The sequence below is a fragment of the Saccostrea echinata genome, unplaced genomic scaffold (assembly GCF_033153115.1).
Source record: "Saccostrea echinata isolate AGI-Se365-2 ecotype Australia unplaced genomic scaffold, CSIRO_AGI_Sech_v1 ptg000003l, whole genome shotgun sequence".
NCBI lineage: Eukaryota > Metazoa > Mollusca > Bivalvia > Ostreida > Ostreidae > Saccostrea > Saccostrea echinata.
Genome location: NW_026889752.1, coordinates 10,533,220 through 10,553,708, shown reverse-complemented (window position 1 = coordinate 10,553,708; position 20,489 = coordinate 10,533,220). Strand labels below are relative to the sequence as shown.

Sequence of the window (20,489 nt, the reverse complement as noted above, 5' to 3'; positions counted from 1 at the left end):
GGGGGGGGGATTCCACCACAGTCAAAAGAATTTCCACCCGAAAATTTCTTGACAAGCAAAAAAAAAAAAAACAAACAAACGAACAACCCCCCCCCAAAAAAAAAAACAACAACAAAAGAACCAAAAAAACCAAACAAACAAACAAAACAAAAACAAAAAGAACGTAAAATCCCTTTCCTAAACGTTTAGGGAAAAATTATATTTAAACCCCTAGAGGGGGTTACGTTTCCTAATAGAGGTAGGGGTCCAAGATAATTTTTTAGTCACATTAGAGGTCTGGTCCCCTTGTTTCCCTTTCTAAAGTGCTTTGAAACAATTTACCAAATCTTTTAAAAAAGTAGAAATGATTATGTATTTTCATGAATATGGTTTGAATAAAAATTATGTACGTACAGTACTAGTGTATCTGTAATGGCTCTAATACATGTAAACTTCACGCAACCTTCTTTTGAGAATATTATAAGAAATATTTATGTGTAGACATTAAGTGTTTATGATACCAATTTAGACAAATCTCACACTCTTTATTGCAATCTCAATCTTTTGTTAAAAACAAAATGATAAAAAAAAAACCCAGATATGACTGTAATGCATCTCTATACAGTTTATAACAATGAACTTTCCTTTGCATAAGTTTGTATACCGGTATCCTCTTTAGTCTTTATTATTTATTTTTGATTGTCAAATAGCTCCATGATATCTTCGAAATTTATAACTTTGAATTTTTTTAATATGACACGCTGAATATCAATATCTAGAGCTGCCCTGATTCATAAAAAGCTGCCATTTTCTTATTTTCCAGACCTGCAGAATAAGTAGAAATATGAGGAAGCAAAGGGCATGGATCCATTTATTTCCCAAGTCATTAGCTTCATTGTTAACATCACATTTTTTTTCTATCTGCATTGTATGAATTAATGGTCTGGGGAGTATAGATGCCCCTGCTTTGTGGACCTTTACTGGTCTTTAATGATCTACTCCCTATCATTTCATGGGAAAACTTCTTTCTCAAACAAAATCACTCTCAGAACAAACATAGATACAACTGAAGTAACTTGTGTATAAAAATGATTATGGAATTATCTCAGGGAATCTAACCCAAATCATATTTGGAATTAATGAAAAGTCAGAATATTTAATATTCATTTTTTTTTTACTATTCTTATATTATTCTTGTTTGAGTGCAAAACGCAATTTTGTGGCAGACTCTGTGGTGTCTTTTACTTCGAGTTCACTGGGATATATCAATATAACACATGAATGAAAATAGCTCTTGTTAATTAATTGATAAAATGTTGTTGATCTATCAGAACTAGAGATATTATCAACTCAAAGAAATAATCAAACTCAAAACGGAACAAATAGTTTATTGCACACATGAATTTACCACAAAATGTAAAAAGCACTACAAAGAAAAAGAAAATAATGATGCATACTCTTGTTACACAAAGCATTCAGTAATATACGCATGATAAATATCCCCATTTTATTGTATAATTTCAAGATTTTCTAAAATGAAGGCACAAAAATAACTCTGCAAAATGTCTGTTTTCACTATATAGCCATGCCCTCTGTAAAAAAAATTGGTATCAATTTAAATTTCTTGGCTCTTCTGTTGATCAAACATATTTTCATATTTGTTAATAGTTTTCATTAATATGTCAGGGATAAATCATTTCTTCTTCTGAAATCTTGGTACAAAGATACACACTTTTAACAAATGAATATACATCATAATACATGCATACCAACCAATAACTACTTCATCCTTCCAAGCATATAACATAAACAGCATTTTTTTTTTTAAACCTGGAAAAAATACATTTGATTAAACCGGTTTTAAATAACTATTCATGTCTATGTACATGTATTTTAAAATTGTGTAGCTTAAAAAATAATTGCACACTACAAAATACCGGGTAGAGGATGCACGGCCCCAAAATGTATGTTGCATTTGGTTATTTATGTTGGTCACATGAAAACTTGGATGTCAAGAACATTAATCAAAACAGAGAGTAAATGAACTAGTATACATTTGTTTATAACATCAAAGCATTTGAGTCTTTTATTGAAAGCACAGCAAAAATTAAGTAGATTCATCTGAAATATTGTCATTTATTTTTTGAGTAAATACCAACATGGTAGTAAGGAACTATTTAGAATTAAGCCTTTTATGTCTTACAAAATCAAATATTAATCCCCTACTTCTGTGGGGAGATGAATCACAAAATCTTGAAATCAAATCAATATATTTTTTCAATTGGTACAAAAAAATTAACAGAGATTCTGGTAGATTTATTCAATATTATTAAAGCCTAAAAACCAGAATTCAAATAAGTTATATATTTAATATATGTTATGAATGTACATGTATAATGTATAAAAACCAGTTTGTATATCAAAGTTTTTCTATAGACATTTCGTTAGAACATAACTGTGTTCAAACTGTATCATATCTATACAATAAAATATGTTCAAATGTCATCAGAGAAAACTTGTCAAAGCATATAAAATGATTCTAATGCAGGTACAAAAATTAATTGGCACAAATGTGTTTTTTAATTATCACAAAGAAACTTGTGTTCACAACAAAGCTTTTCTTTAATATGGCAATGTTCATGAAATGAATTGATATGCATTAGTACTTAAATTGTGCATGCATGGTATCATTTAAATGATGTCTTATACTCAAGATAAACATGTCTGAAAGTCACCTTTTCTGCATGTATATGTATACATGTTATCTAAAATAAATGTTACATCCAAAACCAGAAGTTTATTTTCCTCTATTTTTCACTCTGTCGTACAACATACACTTTTACACTTTTTATCTCCTTTCACTTTGTTTTTGAGAGTAGATGGCATACAAAAACAGCCACACATCTACAGCTTGGTTGTTCATGATTTTGGTGAAGTTTTCTCCTTCATTGGGGATTCTTCCCACCAGGTCAGTCATCCATCCTGGGTAGGTCAGGTCAAGGTCATATTGAGGTGCTGACAAATATCCAATCATTGTGTCTCTTAGGCTGAGGATAGAAAGAGTGACAGGTAAGATAAATAACCAATCACAGTGTCTCTCAAGCTGACAAAACAAGTATAGAAGAGTAATAGCTTAAATAATTTTCAATCAATGAAACTGCAAGATTATCTGAATTTTAATCTTTAATATTCCTCTTGTCAGAACTTACAAAGGATTATAAATATTCAATCATATTAGGGTTATTTAAGAAATGAATTTCATTTTTACAGATTCATGAGGTTATGAACTATGACGCTTCACGCTGGCATATTTCATGAAGCGCGTTAGTGCTTCATGAAAAATATGCCGGCGTGAAGCGTCGTAGTTCATAACCTCATGAATCTGTAAAATTGAAATTCATTTCTTATATTTACATTCTAACTTTCTTCTTAATCGAAACCCCCCTCTTTGTTATAAATAGTCGTAAATTGATATCGTCTAGTGCTTGATCCCGTGGTGAGCCTCAAACTACGTCGTTGTAAAAAATATAGTGCGGTTTAAAATATACAATATACAACACACAACAATGATAATTAATTTCAAAATTTAATCAGTAGACTTCAAGAAACAAATACAAATAAAGAATATTCAACAAAACTTGGTTTATACACGAAAAATGTTTCCGGAAGGCGAATGTGTAAATATTACAACGTTAGTGATCAGGCCGTCAGCATGGTCAGTCATTTTGAAACGAAGTGGAATGTGCACCCGTGAAATGTTGAATGTGTCATGATTCCTTGAGTTTGTACTGTTTCGTTAACCGATGAGCTTGAGTGTTGCATATTTATCATCATTTGTTTAGCATGTTTAGAATCTTCAACTGAGGAAGGTTGCAGAATTCCATAGGAAACAACATCAGAGGAAAGAGGTGCTGACAGAACCGAGCTATCATCGAGAACTGGCTCAGCATTTGATGTCTCTTGTCTTGGTAAGTTTTCATCTGTCATTTTTGAAAGTGTAGCACTCAGTGCTTTTTTCTGCTGTGTTGAACAGTGTCTATTGTATGATCTTATGGAAGATTCATTTCTGTGCCCTGACATGAACATAATGTGCCTTGTTTCATGACCAGCGTTATTCATGTGTTGTATTGAGGTTGCCCTCAAACAATGTGGGGTATAGATTTTACTAGTTTTGGCAAATTTGCAGATTTCGGACAAAAAGTTAGTAAATGTTCTTTTTGCTAAGGGTTTGTTTAGAAACCATGTGGATGTGATAGATGGGAAATCAACTGCAACCTTGTTGTATTGGTTAAAAAGGTGAGTTGAAGTGACATCAGTTTTCTTAATCAACAGCTTTAACATTAATATTTTTATGGGGCATGTTTCTGATCCTGTCGCATACATGCGTTTGTCGCTTGGAGCTTCCTCTGTACCCAAACCACCCTGGAAGTTTTTTTGTTTTACTTCATGATTCAAAACTGCATACTCGCCAAAATTATCAGTTTTGAACGTGAATGATTTAATTTTTAATTGATGGTGAAACTCAGCTCCTCTTGTAACAAATTGTGTAGCAAGGTTGAACCAAACACATTGTCTAAGGATGATGGGGTTTGTTTCAGCATTTTTAAAATAAGTGGCAATTAATTTTAGATCATCATCACTAATGATATCTTTATGAACAGTTGGGCGAGAAAGACCCTCTTGCATACGTTGCTTCAAAAGACCATTAAGAATTCTGTTGGCAATTTTAAATTCTGTGGCATTCACAATATCTATGTTTCGTCCCAAGTCCTGGAGATGGCGGTTGAGGGCTCCACGGATGTTCTTCAGGGTGTTTTTATGATATTCCCCTGCTAGTTCTGATGGAAGGGAGTTTTGTCTAGCATTTGTTTCTTTTGTTTTTGCTTCACAATAAAACTTTGTCAGTAATGTGGCCAGTTCATCAGGATTTATGGACATGAAATCTACTGCGTGGCCCTGAGACTCCACACACCACTCTGAAAAGGACAAGCAAGGTTGAAATCTAGGTTTCTTTGCATGTCAGTCAGATTTTTTACTGATTGTTCTATTATTTAAAAACATCAGGGATAATTTTGACTGAATATTATTTTTATGCAAAGAATCATTATCAACAGAATCTGCAAGAAATTTGTAAAAGTGACAACTCATACCTTGGAAGACTTTTATTCCCCATTTTGTGTTTTTTCTGGTATTTTTTGACTGGTTACTCTCATAAAATTTTAAGAGTTCTTCATTTGTAACATTTCCAAATCTTGTTTTCTGTGGATTTATCTGTTTGTAATCTAATGTTGAATGCAGATTCCCTTCCTCATCAAGCTTCAATTTTTCATTCATTTCCTTTGTGTTTTCAATGGATGATACTCCAATGTTTGGCATATTTAAATCATTTAAAGGAAGATCAAGGTCATCATCAAACAGAAAATCCATATTTTGAAGATCAGGATAAAGTTCATCAATTGTTGGCATTTCAAAATTGCCTAATTTAGTATCTGATTCATCAGCAGAAGCCATTTCTTTGATGTTGGGATCAAAGCAGACGTAACATGTATCATGTGTATTTATTTATTTTTTTATATATATATTTATTGTAGGAAAATTAAAAACTATTTCATGAAATTATTTTGTATAGTCAAGCAGGGTTGTTTTCTCTTTTTTTAATTTATCTATTTATTTGTTGTGAAACACAACTTTGTTGTTATTTTTTTCTGCATTGGAATTTCCCTTAAAAGTAGTTCTGTATTCATGCGCTGCTAATTAGCATGCAAGAAATATTCAAGCGCTTTGTGCAAGTTCATGAGAAAATGAACAAAATTTTAATTTGTAAGGAATGTTAAAGACAAATAAATGGAAATGTAAATATTATAAAATAAGTCTTATGAACTCCACAAAAACATTAATTTCCCATTTTTATGGAGAAAATTGACTGTGTCAGAGTAATTGCCATATTTTTGAATTACCCTGACTGTTCAGTAAGAACAAAATTTTAGTATTTTATCTAAATGTGCAAGTTTTCTCCTACTGTCAACATTTTAATCAATTACCTCAGTTTGGACATGTCTAAATCATCATCATCTGTTCCTTTGGGAACTGTGATGGTCAACATGATACACTCAAACAGGGTCTCCAGCAGGAGTTCTAGCCTCTCTATGGAGAGTTCCTCACAGAACATGGTGATGATGTCCCGCTGGTCAGGGTGGAGGTCCACCCTCAACTCACTGGCCACACCCTCAAAGGCATCCTGAGAAGAGGCAAAATAATTAATATGTCAAAGAGGCAAAATAATTAATATTTCAGAGGCAAAATAATTAATATTTCAAAGAAGCAAAATAATTAATATTTCAAGAGGCAAATAATTAATCCATAATTTAACCAACAAGGAGATTTTCTTAGCAAAAGACATTGAATATTTTCCTTATCAATTTAAAACCTTTTCTGTATGACCCTTATATAATACTGTTATCTCAAAAATTGTTTTCATCTAAATTACCTCTTTGTGTGATGCTTGTCTCTTGGTTTTCTCCATTGCTAATGTAATCCAGAGTGACTGAGCATGTTTACACACACAGGAAGATCTTGCCTAGAAAACAAACATAATTAAACTAAACATTCTGTTATAGTGAACTAAAACATACACCTGCCCCTCTAATTACTTCACATGTCTAGGTCATATACAAGAAATCATGACACACTTCCTTTTAAGGTGACACAAATATATGTCAAAAATCATAAACATTACATACCGTATAACGGGTATTTTCTGCGGTTGGAAATTTTTGCGATTTAACCCTAAAAGATAGCAAATTAATTTCTGTGTTTCCAATTTCTGCGGTTGCATTATACCGCAAAAAATTATTTACTGGGTATGATCACCAAACTCTAGGAATTATCAGATAGCTGTCATGTTTACGTTTTATTAATTCATTGAGACATATTGATCAAAGGTGCATGGGAACTGATATTGAGCTATTAAGCTTAATTAAACTACTATCTTTTGGTTTGTCTTTGTAAAATTATGTCGAGTCCCAACTGAAATGAATTATTGCCGTATCAGTCCACCCAAACAAAAATAAAAAAATCTTTATTCTACATTGTAACAAACGTTTTATGCGATCTATTAAAATATTTAAATATATAGATAATTAATGCATCCAAGCCATATTCTAAAAATTCACTTTAGTTAATTGCCATCAAAATTAACCTGGTGTTTATATTTTAAGCTCAAACAAACAGTTACATAATCAAGTAACCTGAAGTTGACCGTATACAATCACAGGTGCCATGTGCATTGAGGCGTAACTAATCCTGTCAGTCGTCTGAATTGTGTGAAATGCACGAGACAATCAAGCCACATTGTGTATACAAGCAGTAATTATGGTCTCAAGATAAAACACAAGATTGAAAAAAGTGTTAAAGAAAGAAAGAAAAGCTACTATGTGTTGTTTGCAGCTATCGGAGTTTGGACTAATAATTGCGAAATCTCTTTTAATCATTTACATGTACATGTATATCCGTATAAAATAAATAGGTACAAGAAAAGATGTTTTTGTATAAACTTATTAAATTGATATTATTTACATGAACGTTTTGATTCAATATGTTTTGGACAAATCCTGACATCTAAAATCTAACGAGGACGTGTCCACTCATGAGTCTGCGGACGCATCGTTTTTAAGAACTTGCGTCCCAAATAATTTTGCTGCGTCCAGTACACAGGTTCTTGCGTTAATGAGAATCCTGTGACATATGCACCACTTATCATACTTGCATGTATAAAATATATATTTGAAGAAATATTGAAAAAAAAATTTTGCGACTGTAATTTTTGCGGATTTGTTCTATCCGCAAAATTCCGCAAAAATTGGACAACCGCAGAAAATACCCGTTATACGGTAGTTACATCTTAATTGAGACCAACCTTTTGACTGGGGAAAGGATTTTCCATTTTAAGAGTCTGGGTCATAAATTTCTCCAAGGACATGTTAGCATCACCCCCTACAGATTTCAGGAAGCTGATGGTAATGTCAAGCTTATCAAGAGTTTGACAGAGGTCTGGGTAAGCTCTAATCTCTTCACTAATCTGATTGGCTACTGCTGGGGTCAAAGGTTCCTGTGAATAAAATCAAAATAGTTAAGGAAAGGGAACAAATCACATGAATTTGAATAATTTTCTTTAGCATTAAATTTTATTTCTATTATCTAAACAGACACAGCTAAACAGTTATAATTTTCAGAGATGACAAAGTTGGAAAAAATAGGCTATTGGTGTTTTAGAAGATAATTATTCCTTAAATTGCTGAATTTTTGATAAACCTGTTTGATTTTCTGCCTGAGATGTCTAAACACCACTGCATTTGTTGTCTCTGATCTGTATGTCATCATCTCAAACTGCAAGACAATTTAATGTGGGTCAAATATGTTGCACATTAAAATTTTTGAGCTATAGTAACATTATTTGAACATTTTAGTACCAAAACTAATCTTTAACTAGAAGTGAAAAATTGTCAGATGTGTTTGTGGGACATAATTCCTGAAGCAAAGAGCTCCCTTTTCTTAATCTTGAAGGTTGACCTTGACTTGGCATGAAGGTCAGAGCTTAGGCAAATATTGTACGAATTATCTCATATATTTCAAGTTTCATCTAAAGTTACATAAACAGGCAAATAGAGGATGAATCAAGAACAATGTACACTTCCCAATGGTTTAACCTGAAAGGGAACGGAATAAAAATCCCTAAAAATCCAAAACTTTTCTTATCAATGAACACTGTTGAGATAAACCAGGTCATTTCAAAGCCATTACTTTATCAAATATTTTGTTTTTTTTTCTGCAAAGTTTTAAGGTACATTACTTCAACCTTTATTTGAATGCACATGATATATCTGCATAATTTTCATCTGTTTCTCAACTTTGCAACATGCTCAGCTATGTACCTCATAAACAGGCATGTCAATGACAGACTTGGAGAAAAGGAATCGGTCCATGAGCTGGCGCTCCAAGTCACCAAAGTTGTAATCTATCTTGGTTCCTTTACCGACCTCAAAGGTGTAATGACAGTTGGCCATGACCATGGGGAGGATATCTCTGTCTGGGTGATAGCTGATGAGGTGGGCTGAGGTCACATCATTCACCTGAACCTTGGGCAGTTGAGTGTACCTGTGAAAATAGATTTTACTAATTATATTTCTTGAAGCATCCTTAAATCTCTTATAGACATCAAAATATGAGGTATGAAGTTAAAAGCACCAACTGCATGAACCATGTCAAAAATAATGAAATCAACTGAGCATCATTACATATACAGTGTATTTACAGTAAAACACGCTTATAGCAAAGTTCTACGGGCTTCTTTTTTGTTAAGTTCATAATATTTTAAAGCAAAAGGGAATGAAAATCACTTTGCTGTAAGCATAAATTCATAATAAGCATGTTTGTTGTAACTGTGTTTTACTGTAATTTCAAATTATTTTCTATGAATCTCAAAATCTCTCTTCCAAATGTTACAGCCAATACCCATAATTTTGAATTCATGATACATCTGCACAAATACAATAAGTATATAATATATTATATGATAATATAATGTCATACAGATGTTTTTCAAACTACAAACCCTGAGTAGTTTTTTTTTTTCAGGTACATGCCCTTGACTTGAAGCTTTGACTTTTAAAGAGGAAATTTTAATTAATTTCCAGAACTTAAAATAATCCCATTCACTGCATCTGTAGAGAATCATAAAAATCTAAATGCTATAGGCTTACTGCATTCTTTTTTTCTTGCAGTACTCCTGAAGGAAGTTATTTTGTTTCTTCAGTAAGAAGTACAGGAGGCCATAGGAGCAGAGTCCGGCATCCCTGAAGGTCGGTAACAATACAGATACGGGGTGACTCTCAGTAATCGGCTTCTGACAGTACTCCTTAGGGACCTTACCTAGTCCTTCCAGGGTGGGAAAAGCTGCAACAATTCATACATTATGGTATTAATCAAGTTTCAAGTTTTTACAATAATTATCAGAACAAATGGACCTTTTAATTTGCAACTTTTTATTTCAGAAACAGACAATCATTCATTAAACGTTAAATTTTGCTATAAGGAAATTGAAATGTCAAATGATTGAGTTTATTTAGCAAGAAAAATTAAAGAATTACACCATGTGCACTGTCTTAAGATTTTACTTTAAATTATTAGCCTTAAATAAAAGTAGTTCTAAAATAAAGCTATATAAAACTTACTGAACGTTATAAGTTGTTCTCGCACACACTGCCACGCCTCAATGAAGTCCCTTACCAAATTCTTTATCTCTTCTGCTCTTCCCTCTAAAGTTGATTGTCAACAACAAAATACAACTGAACATAAGTCTAACAATTTTACTTAAAGTTATATGTACATCAATAAGATATTGTAAATGTACTTTTTTCCCATAATTCCAAAGAATCACAATTTCTGTTCAATCTGTGGGTAGAAAATTAATAAGTTTTCTTAGATTGCCTCAAGATACCTTAAATGTACTTTACGTACACAAAAAAAACATAACTGCAAACATAACATAAATAAATATCATGTGGAAAAAAGTACTTCTACCGTATTTATTTAATACAGTCAAACCTCGTTATCTCGAACCTGATGGGACCAAGAAAATACTTCAAGATATCCAAGGGTTCGAGATATCCAGGGTAAAATACTTAATAAGCAATTGGAACTTCCAAATCACTTGGACATATCCATGGTATTCGAGATATCAGTGTTTGAAATACCGAAGTTCAACTGTATACTAAATTATTTTTAATGCATCAGTTAATTTAACTTCAAACTATCGCAGTCTTCACAGAGGATGTACGAATTGCATATTTAATAAGAGACTACCTCTTAACAAATGGACAAACAACGTCTTAATGGTCAAATCCATTCTTGGTATAATAAAAGGTTTACCGTTTTCATAAGACTGTATCATGTCCTCAATTGTTATTGTTGTGGCCTCTGCTCTGTCCAGCTTCCTCTGGTATCTCTGTATCAGCATCCTCTGCAACTTTAGGATGTTTGGTACCAGGCGAATAGCTCTCAGGTGGTGTTCCTAAAATGAAAGGTCTCCAACTAGTATTGGGACTGATACCGAAATACTTCACTTAATCCACTCACTTAAAACTAAACCACAAAATGTAGGTCAGATGTAGCATTTGATGCATGCATCGAACCAAGCATCAATATATGAACTGTATATACTGAAGGTTGGTTTGAATAATCCTACATAAGCCTAGAATAGACTTTACCGTTTCCCCTATAAGTCCTGCATTTACTCAAAGAATGAGAGTAAGCATGAACATACAGGTACATCAGTGTTTACCTCTTGTAAAAACATGTGGAGGACTTGATGAGCCCTGCTCTGTACTTGTAAGGTGTGTAGTAGGTGGTCCATGGTTATCTGTGATCGGTAGCGCCACACAGCTTGAACATTGTGAAGAGTGCTCGGTGAGGAATGTTCAGAGGGAATGTCCATCTCAAATAACAAACACAGCAAAGGGTCTGAACCTGTGAAACAAGAAAGACCTTCAATGTTCTTATACTGTCTGTTGAGACTAAACCATTTGTTACAGTTGTAGATCGAAACTTGTCTAGAATGTAGGTTGCTGATGCAACATTTTAGAAAACATCCGGACATGAATTTACAGAAAATTAGGCTGGCTAAGAGTGACTCACCAAGTCTCTGGTCATTAGCAAGCTGTTTATTCACAGATTTCAGATAGCCATCCATTTCCTCAAAAAGAAAAGAATATTTATTTCCAACATAAATGTAGACCAAATAACAGTAAAATTCACAATACTGAATTCACAGCTATGACTTCCTTTGTGATATGAATAGTAAAGACTATAAATCCTTAATAAAATACCTGAAGAACTGGAGATAGATAAGTCTTGGTGAAATCATCTTCCCATTTTTTCCTGCTGTTTTTATTTGCCAAGATGCATATTTCTTGGTTTAAATGAGTGTCTGAAAGTAAGATTTTTTTTTTACTATAAGTACTGCTGTTTATTTTGATAATTACAAATACAGTCATTTTGATCTTTTAAGAAATAAACCATGGATGTTGCATGCATCAGCTAGAGAAGAGTTTGGCTGGAGGAATTGTTGGTGATCGAGGACACTAATGCAACTATTAAGAAGATGGAGACTCAAATTGTCTTAAAGTTCTCATTTCACATATTTTCCCATGTAAAAATTCCATCATAATCAAGAAAGAAGACAACTTGAGAAGGGTTAAATTGATAAAGAACTTTAATGTAACCCCCTTCCCACCCACCACCCTATCAAGAACTTCCGTATGAAACTCACTTCTGTGTTTCTCCATGATGTCATTACAAATTCTATGTATCAGGATATAGACATCGTCCACGCTTTTTCCTATGGCTTTCTGGATAGTGACGAGATCTCTCTCTATGTGTGCCCACAAGAATGGCAGGACTACTGCTGGATCCAAGTCTGGTTTTATTATGCTGTGTATAGCCTATGTAAATGGACATGAACAAATTAAATATACTCTAACAAAGGACCTTCCTTGTTAAAACTAGAAATCTGACCTGTCAGCAAGGGCCCCGCCGAGGGGTAGAAATATAAGGGTGTAGATTAGGGGATATGAGAATTTTACTTGATTTACAAAAATTTAAAAATATATAAAGAATAAGCATATTTAAAGAAGAATGAAGCATACATGTGTTTTCTAAAATGCCAGCCTTCAGTGAATGCAAATATCACCCAGGCTTGACCTTAACTTCAAAACAAATATCAGTTGCAGACAAAGGTGTTAATTAATCTTAAAAGTGACAGAAAGATAAACCCTCTAAAATTTTCTGCAAACCAGCAAGATAATCAATCCCAGGGGATTAATTATACTGATCTCTCAAACTTTTCTTCTAAGTTTACAATAAGATCTTTTTCAGCAATGATAGAATGAGGTTATTATCTGAATACCTGTTAAAATAAATAGTATTCTTGAATTTACATAAGGCAGAAAAAAAGAAACAAAAAAATAAAAAAAAAAAATAAAATCATAATAAAAAAGATATCTTTATTTACATGTATATCTTGTTTTTAGAATTCCATAAAATCATAACTCATTGTGTATTTTACCAAAATAAAGACTATGAACATTATTTAAATCCACATTTCAGAGAATGTAAACATCATTCAAAATTGACCTTAACTTCAAAACAAACTTCATTTGCAGACAGAGGTGTTAATTAATCTCAATGTGGCAGATAAAGATAAATGCTTTGGATTTTCTTCAAGAGGAAAGTTAATTAATCCCAAGAGACTCATTGCAGCCTTTCATAGCTTACAATAGGAACATTCTCAGCAGTTATCTCTCTTTGTCCATTCACTCTTATGCAAAGTTAAGGAATCTACCCCACCACCTCAGCTCCATACCGGATGACACAGAGAACCAAACTTAGCATCAAAATATGTCTTACTGCCTATTCAACCAACATACCAAATTTGAACTTAATTGGTCAACCCTAAAAAAAGTTATTAGAAAAAAACAGAAAATTTGTGGACGGAAGAATGACAGACGGACAGACAGACAGACAGAGTGATTACTATAGGGCACCCGCAAATCCTTGCGGGGCCCTAATTAAAATATTTAAAGATTTGCTCTTTAATGAAATTTACAATTTTATTCTGTAGGGAAAGCAATAATCCAAGAGAATGTCACTTAATACAAATTTTGCATAATTTTATCCCAACAGTCAGTGATAGCCCTTCCTAATGACAGATGTTATTTAACAACATGGTTGGAATAAAAACTTACAAAAATAACTTACTTGTAAGTTGACATTGGCTCCTAGGTACATGGCCATGTGAGTAAAGAGCCTGACTATGGCACACTCAATGGGAGACAGACTTCTCTCAGGACTGGCCACGGGTTGTCTCCCCTCTGCTCGACCCAAAATATGACCAGTGGCAGTCTGATCTAACCTGTCAAGATGGAATAAAGATATAGATTATATGTACTCAGAAAACCACTAAGGCTCTGCTCAGTCAACATTTCTACTTTTTATCTTCATTTTCATTAATACTTCCAAATTCCATCATTTCCTGAAAAGGCTGTGACATCCATTAATCACAATGATTTTTGAAAGTATATGATATAAATTTCTGCTTTCAGATTCAGATATGTTTGTGAACAATGTGCAGAAAATAAATAAAATATAAACAAACCCTTGGTCTAGAACATTGCCAGCTCGTAGCTGATAAGACTGACCCCCGATTTCTTGACCACATTCTTTACATCTGCCCACAGTGGCGGGTCTGCCACACTGAAATATAAAAGGGGCTTAGACTTACCCATCATGCAACTGATTGGTGGCTAAAAGTTTGTGACCTTCACCTCCTATCTCCATTCCGCAATCTTTACAACGACCTTTATAATACGGACGACCACACTACAATTTACAACAGTTTGGTGAAAATTTCAGTTTTCCATACTTTATTGCAGTGTTCTCTGGAATGTGTGCAGGCTCTCACTTATCGTAAGAAAATAAGTTAATTCTCTCCATAATATTTAAATTTTTTTTTTTTTTTATAATTATTTATAAGAAATTATAGAAATTTAGCAAGTAAAATCATATATTACTTAAAGTTTGCTTTCAGACAAGAACTGATTTCATCTTTGGGTAAAAATGCTTCTAAATTTATTGGGTAAAAATGCTTCTAAATTTAGTACACACGCACATTAAAGCAAGAAAATATCAATGCTTTTGGAGGACATATATTCAAATACACTTGCAATCCTGCCATATAAACTATATATGGGTATTAAATAAAAATAGCAACAATCTGTTAGTAGAATCTACGTGATAAGTAAGACACTTTGCTCCAACATACAGGATGCAAGCATACAGTGACTGAATCAATAATTTAATGGAATATAACTACCTCATAATATATGCACTATAATCATTGAAGTGTGGTCATCCAACAAAAAGACTAAAATCTTTGGCCTTAAAATTAAATAAATTCAAAAATTTTTTGGAATATAACAGTACATGTCATTTTGACATTATTGTTAAATATGTAGTAAATATTATCCATAAAGTAATTTTTTTGCATTCAAAATTTAAACTTCAAGAATAAAAAAATATTTTTGTAAAGGAAAAAACAACTGTAAACATGCATTCATATTGGGATAGTTTAAAAAAAAAAGAAGTAACAACAAAACAAGCTTATTCAGAGAATTTGTGTCTCCCACACAAGGAAAAAAGGGTGTGGAAAAACTGGGAAATAATGCAGATTGTGAAAGAAAAAAAAGTCAACCTTGACCTTTAAGCTTTTGGCCTTAAATTTTAAAGTTCAAGAAATTTATGACCTAAAGTTTCTTAAAGTTCGCAAAAACTTTCAGAAAAACTAAATGACATCTGAAAACTGTGTATGCGATATATATTTGTGACCTTGACCTTTGACCTCAAAGTCAATATGAGGCCATAGGGAGTCATAAAATTTCATTGCAAAACTCAAAGGCTTTTTAAGATATAGTCTGGAAGCAAAAGTGTTACACAGAAAGAATAAATGAATTTCTTAACTTGACCTTCAACCTTTTAGGCGCCATCCTTTTGCCAGAAGGAGTTGTGATAGTTAATTTTACTGAAGAAAGCTCAAAGAAAACTTAAGTTATCATCTGGAAAATGTGTATAAATTTCTGACCTTGACCTCTTAGGCCATTATGAGTTTCAATATCAAATTTCATTGCAAAGCTTTTTAAGACATTGGCCAGAAAGGAAAGTGTTACACACATAAAGAATGTATAAATCTATGTCCTTGACCTTTGATCTTTGGACCTCAAAATCAATAGAGGCCTTCTTTAGGCCAAAGGGAGTTTTGATATTAAATTTTATTGAGAAAGCTCAAAGAAAACTTGAGTTATCATCAGGAATCATCATTTGCAATGTATGAATTTCTGATCTTTATCTTTGACCTCAAAATCAATAAGGGTCTTTGTTAGAGTATTAGGTATTGTAATATAAAAATTCATTGCAAAAGCTCAAATGCTGTTTAAGATATTGCCCAGAAACAAAAGTGTGACACACATACTGAATGTATGAATTTATGACCTTGACCTTAGACTTTTTGACTCAAAATCAATAGGGGTCTTCTTTACGTCAAAGGGAGTTGTGGTATAAAATTTCATTGCAAAACATCAAAGGCTTCTTGAGATATTGTCTGGAAACCAATTGTCTGGAAACCAAAGTGTTACTCACAGACAGACAGACAGCTAGATGGAGAGACCCAAATTAATAACCCCCTCTTTCAGTGATGGGGGGGGGGGGGGACAAAAACGTGCTTACTGAGAGAGAGAGACAGAGAGACAGAGAAAACCCATCAATGTGCAATTGCTAAGCAGCAAAGGATTTCAATTCAATGTGCAAAACAAGATATAAAATACTCACATTTAAGATAAAAAAAAATACTCACATTTCCAATTACATATGGATGACCATTGGGGCAACCTAAAAAAAAGGTTAGATAAAATCTTAAGATGTCATCTTTTGAAAAGTTGGCCACAAGTAGCTGCCTCAATCTTCTTGCTTTTTGTGGAAGTTACATATCACTTCAAACAAAGCATGTGCATTAAACAAAACATTCATAAATTCAGTACATATCAAATATTTTTTTTCCCTCAACACTTACGATAAAAAACAGGATTTTCATCGCCTCCTTGTCTGGCAGCCAGCAGTGCCTCCTTGATTTCTGCCACATCATCCTGTGGCATGGTGGGCAGAAAAGCTCTCTGGTAAAAATCATCCACACATTATATTTTCAGAATTTGATCATGCTTTTTCCATTCTAACATTCTAACAAGAGGCCCAAGGGCCACATTGCTCACCTGAGCACTGTGGCTAGAAAAAAAGGAAAAATCAGTTTAGTATTGAAAAGCTTAAATGCATAAGTGGTCCCAACCTACCCCTAAAAAGGGAATTGGGGGGGGGGGTCATGATTTGAACAAACTTGAATCTACACTATCTGAGGATGCTTCCATATAAATATAGATGCTTCCAAATAAATATGACCAATCATAGCTTTGCTGTTCTTGAGAAGATGATTTTTGAAGACTTTTCCTATGTACACCTATGTTAAACATTGATCGTCCATTTTGGCCCCACCCTATCCCTGGGGGTCATGATTTGAACAAACTTGAATCTACACCACCTGAGGATGCTTCCACATAAATATGACCAATCATAGCTTTGCTGTTCTTGAGAAGAAGATTTTTCCTATATATCCCTATGTAAAACTTTGATTGTCCATTGTGGCCCCACCCTACCCCCGGGGGTCATGATTTGTACAAACTTGAATCTACACCACCTGAGGATGCTTCCATATAAATATGACCAATCATAGCTTTGCTGTTCTTGAGAAGAAGATTTTTCCTATATATCCCTATGTAAAACTTTGATTGTCCATTGTGGCCCCACCCTACCCCCGGGGGTCATGATTTGTACAAACTTGAATCTACACCACCTGAGGATGCTTCCAAATAAATATGACCAATCATAGCTTTGCTGTTCTTGAGAAGAAGATTTTTGAAGATTTTTCCTATGTACACCTATGTTAAACATTGATCGTCCATTTTGGCCCTACCCTACCCCTGGGGGTCATGATTTGAACAAATTGAATCTACACCACCTGAGGATGCTTCCATATAAATATGACCAATCATAGCTTTGCTGTTCTTGAGAAGAAGATTTTTGAAGATTTTTCCTGTATATTCCTATGTAAAAATTTGATCGTCCAATGTGGTCCCACCCTACCCCCAGGGGTCATGATTTGTATAAACTTGAATCTACACCACCTGAGGATGCTTCCATATAAATATGACCAATCATAGCTTTGCTGTTCTTGAGAAGATGATTTTTGAAGATTTTTCCTATGTACACCTATGCTAAACACTGATCGTCCATTTTGGCCCCACCCTATCCCTGGGGGTCATGATTTGAACAAACTTGAATCTACACCACCTGAGGATGCTTTCACATTAATATGACCAATCATAGCTTTGCTGTTCTTGAGAAGATGATTTTTAAAGACTTTTCCTATATATTCCTATGTAAAACTTTGATCGTCCATTGTGGCCCCACCCTACCCCTGGTGGTCATGATTTGAACAAACTTGAATCTACACTACCTAACAATAATTCCACATGAGTTTCATCTTTCCTGGCCCACTGGTTCTTGAGAAGAAGATTTTTCAATAATGCCATTAATTTTTTGCTATTTCGTAATTATCTCCCCTTGGAGGAGGGTGTGGCCCTTCATTTGAACAAACTTGAAACCCCTTCACCCAAGGATACTTTGTGCCAAGTTTGATTGAAATTGGCCCAGTAGTTTTGGAGAAGAAGATGAAAATGTGAAAAGTTTACGACAACAACGACGCCGACGCCGACAGACAACGGACAAATTTTGATCAGAAAAGCTCACTTGAGCCTTCGGCTCAGGTGAGCTAAAAAGTTCTATTTTGTAATTTGCAGCATCATTTTTTAGTATTACATCTGATATATGTAACTGATTTTCTTTCTGGTGTTGATGCAACATTCATTATACATTTTAGAGAGCAGCAAAATTATAATTGCAATATACATTATTACAGCTATACAGTTACTTTATTTGCAAAGAAACTAACTTAAAGTTTCCCATCTGAAGTAATTCATTTTTAATTCAGTTTATCTATAATTAATATTCCCCATTAAAGTACAATTTGCATCCAAAAAATTTTTTTGACAAAAAACTCTATTACAACAGGAAACTAGTCCTGACACTATCCACCTGCATGTCCTGTGGTTGTTGAACCAGTTTGTTGAGGGGTTCTATGAGTGTCCTCTCCTCAGGGATTTGTAACAGTGTGATAAAGAAGTGGTTCAACAGACACACCGTACTCTGATGTCCGAGTTCCATTCCCTCCTGAACAGTCAGATGAGGGTTTCTCCTCCACAGAGCATTTCTACAGAGTGCTTCAGGAAGATTAACCTGGTAAACAACAAATAAAAAATCCATTAAATGAACAGATTTTGTCATCAGACAAATCATTCATGATGAAAGAATTAATATCACTTGACATTCACTTATCAAAGTGGAGGGATAAAAATACTGTATGTAAGCTGTGACCTTACGCATTGCTTACAGCAGGCAATAATAAAATTTAATATATTGCTCAATTATTTCCTTACCTGATTTGCAAACAGAGGATGTTGTGCCATAAACTGGTGTAATAGCTCAATAGCCTGTGAAGAAGAAAATGTAAAATTAAAATCATACATACTTGTGACTTCAGTTAATATCTTCTTATAGCATGAAATAACTTAGAGAATTTTGGTAACAATTGAATTTTATTCTCTGAATAAAGATAATTTCAAGATATTTAGAAATAGCAGCTTTGATAACCATTGAAATACAATGGCAGCAAATGTGGCTGAACAAGAACTTACAGCTGCAGTAACTCTTCTCTTGTTTTCTGGGTACAAATAAGACATGGTTATTTCCCTAAGAATAGCCAGGACAGTCAGTGTTCTTTTCTGGAAATCAGGTACCCTGACACTCTGAAAAGCAACATAAATTAAGACTACTTACATGTAGGTATACACTCCATTGAAAGTATGACATATTTTGCCTACGTTTAAAGCTTACTGACATAATTCATGAAACAAACATGTGCACCAACAAATGCTGTTTCCTGTTAAACTGATAATCGATCATCAGATTAACAGGATTATTTGATTAAATATTTATCATATTATATGAATTTATTCGTACTGCACACCATATTACACTGTATGTAAAGCAAACTTCTAAATCTATTTAACACTAAGTTTTGATGATTATCATGTTTTACATCTTCCTATACATTTTCAATGAGTACATTGAATCTACCTCTATAGCAGTGTTGAATAACTCCATGTTCTGTCCTAGTGCTGCCTGGGTCAATTTCTCTCTCAGTGCTTTGTACTGGTCTCCACACACAATAAACCTGTCACTGCACTCAACAATCTGTGTCAAATATCAAGGATTCTTCTTATTCCATTGAAAACAATAGGTTCGGGCAATTTTCTATTTTCATTCATATGCATAAAAGTCAAGTAAAATATACAATATGTTCAGCAATTTGCATTTGTGCAACTCAAATATTTTTTTAATTGTACAACTTGATCTTTTACAACCCCTGTTTTTCACATAAACTGTAGAAACAATCTGTTATATAATTGAGATGGTTAGATGAATTACTGTGCTCATGCTGTTTATAATGAGATACCTCGTTTTTCTGGAGTTCTGGAACACTTAACCATCGAACTGTGGCAGCATCACTTGTCTTGCAGACTTTTTGATAGGTCTCCAACCCAAAGCATCGACAGAGATGTTTGATCAGGAACAACCTAAAAGAGCAGAAAATTTGAAAATAGTTTTTTCTTAAAAACATTTGCCTTAAAAAATGGAGAAATGTTACTTTAAAAAATTGTTTGCCCTCTACCAACCCA

General features: G+C 33.6%; 1 protein-coding gene across 2 annotated transcripts in view; it reads right to left on the bottom strand.

Moving 5' to 3' along the window:
* Positions 1 to 2,371: 2,371 nt before the first annotated feature.
* The window catches only part of LOC133178566 (E3 ubiquitin-protein ligase RNF213-like), a 92,771-nt gene continuing 74,653 nt past the window's right edge, over positions 2,372 to 20,489 (bottom strand). The window contains exons 70-91 of one of the 2 annotated variants that reach the window (XM_061313280.1): positions 20,267 to 20,387; positions 19,888 to 20,004; positions 19,446 to 19,556; positions 19,188 to 19,241; positions 18,787 to 18,987; positions 16,655 to 16,754; positions 16,439 to 16,473; positions 14,315 to 14,412; positions 13,792 to 13,945; positions 12,305 to 12,476; positions 11,862 to 11,962; positions 11,671 to 11,728; positions 11,318 to 11,502; positions 10,906 to 11,047; positions 10,209 to 10,292; positions 9,738 to 9,930; positions 8,910 to 9,132; positions 8,290 to 8,364; positions 7,895 to 8,086; positions 6,467 to 6,556; positions 6,021 to 6,217; positions 2,372 to 3,026 (exon numbers count right to left, since the gene is read on the bottom strand). In XM_061313280.1, the coding sequence (XP_061169264.1) occupies positions 2,828 to 3,026; positions 6,021 to 6,217; positions 6,467 to 6,556; positions 7,895 to 8,086; positions 8,290 to 8,364; positions 8,910 to 9,132; positions 9,738 to 9,930; positions 10,209 to 10,292; positions 10,906 to 11,047; positions 11,318 to 11,502; positions 11,671 to 11,728; positions 11,862 to 11,962; positions 12,305 to 12,476; positions 13,792 to 13,945; positions 14,315 to 14,412; positions 16,439 to 16,473; positions 16,655 to 16,754; positions 18,787 to 18,987; positions 19,188 to 19,241; positions 19,446 to 19,556; positions 19,888 to 20,004; positions 20,267 to 20,387 (2,902 nt within the window). In that variant the 3' untranslated portion in view covers positions 2,372 to 2,827. Of the gene's footprint in view, positions 3,027 to 6,020; positions 6,218 to 6,466; positions 6,557 to 7,894; positions 8,087 to 8,289; positions 8,365 to 8,909; positions 9,133 to 9,737; positions 9,931 to 10,208; positions 10,293 to 10,905; positions 11,048 to 11,317; positions 11,503 to 11,670; positions 11,729 to 11,861; positions 11,963 to 12,304; positions 12,477 to 13,791; positions 13,946 to 14,188; positions 14,287 to 14,314; positions 14,413 to 16,438; positions 16,474 to 16,654; positions 16,755 to 18,786; positions 18,988 to 19,187; positions 19,242 to 19,445; positions 19,557 to 19,887; positions 20,005 to 20,266; positions 20,388 to 20,489 lie in introns of both variants that reach the window. The other variant, XM_061313279.1, reaches the window with a different exon arrangement.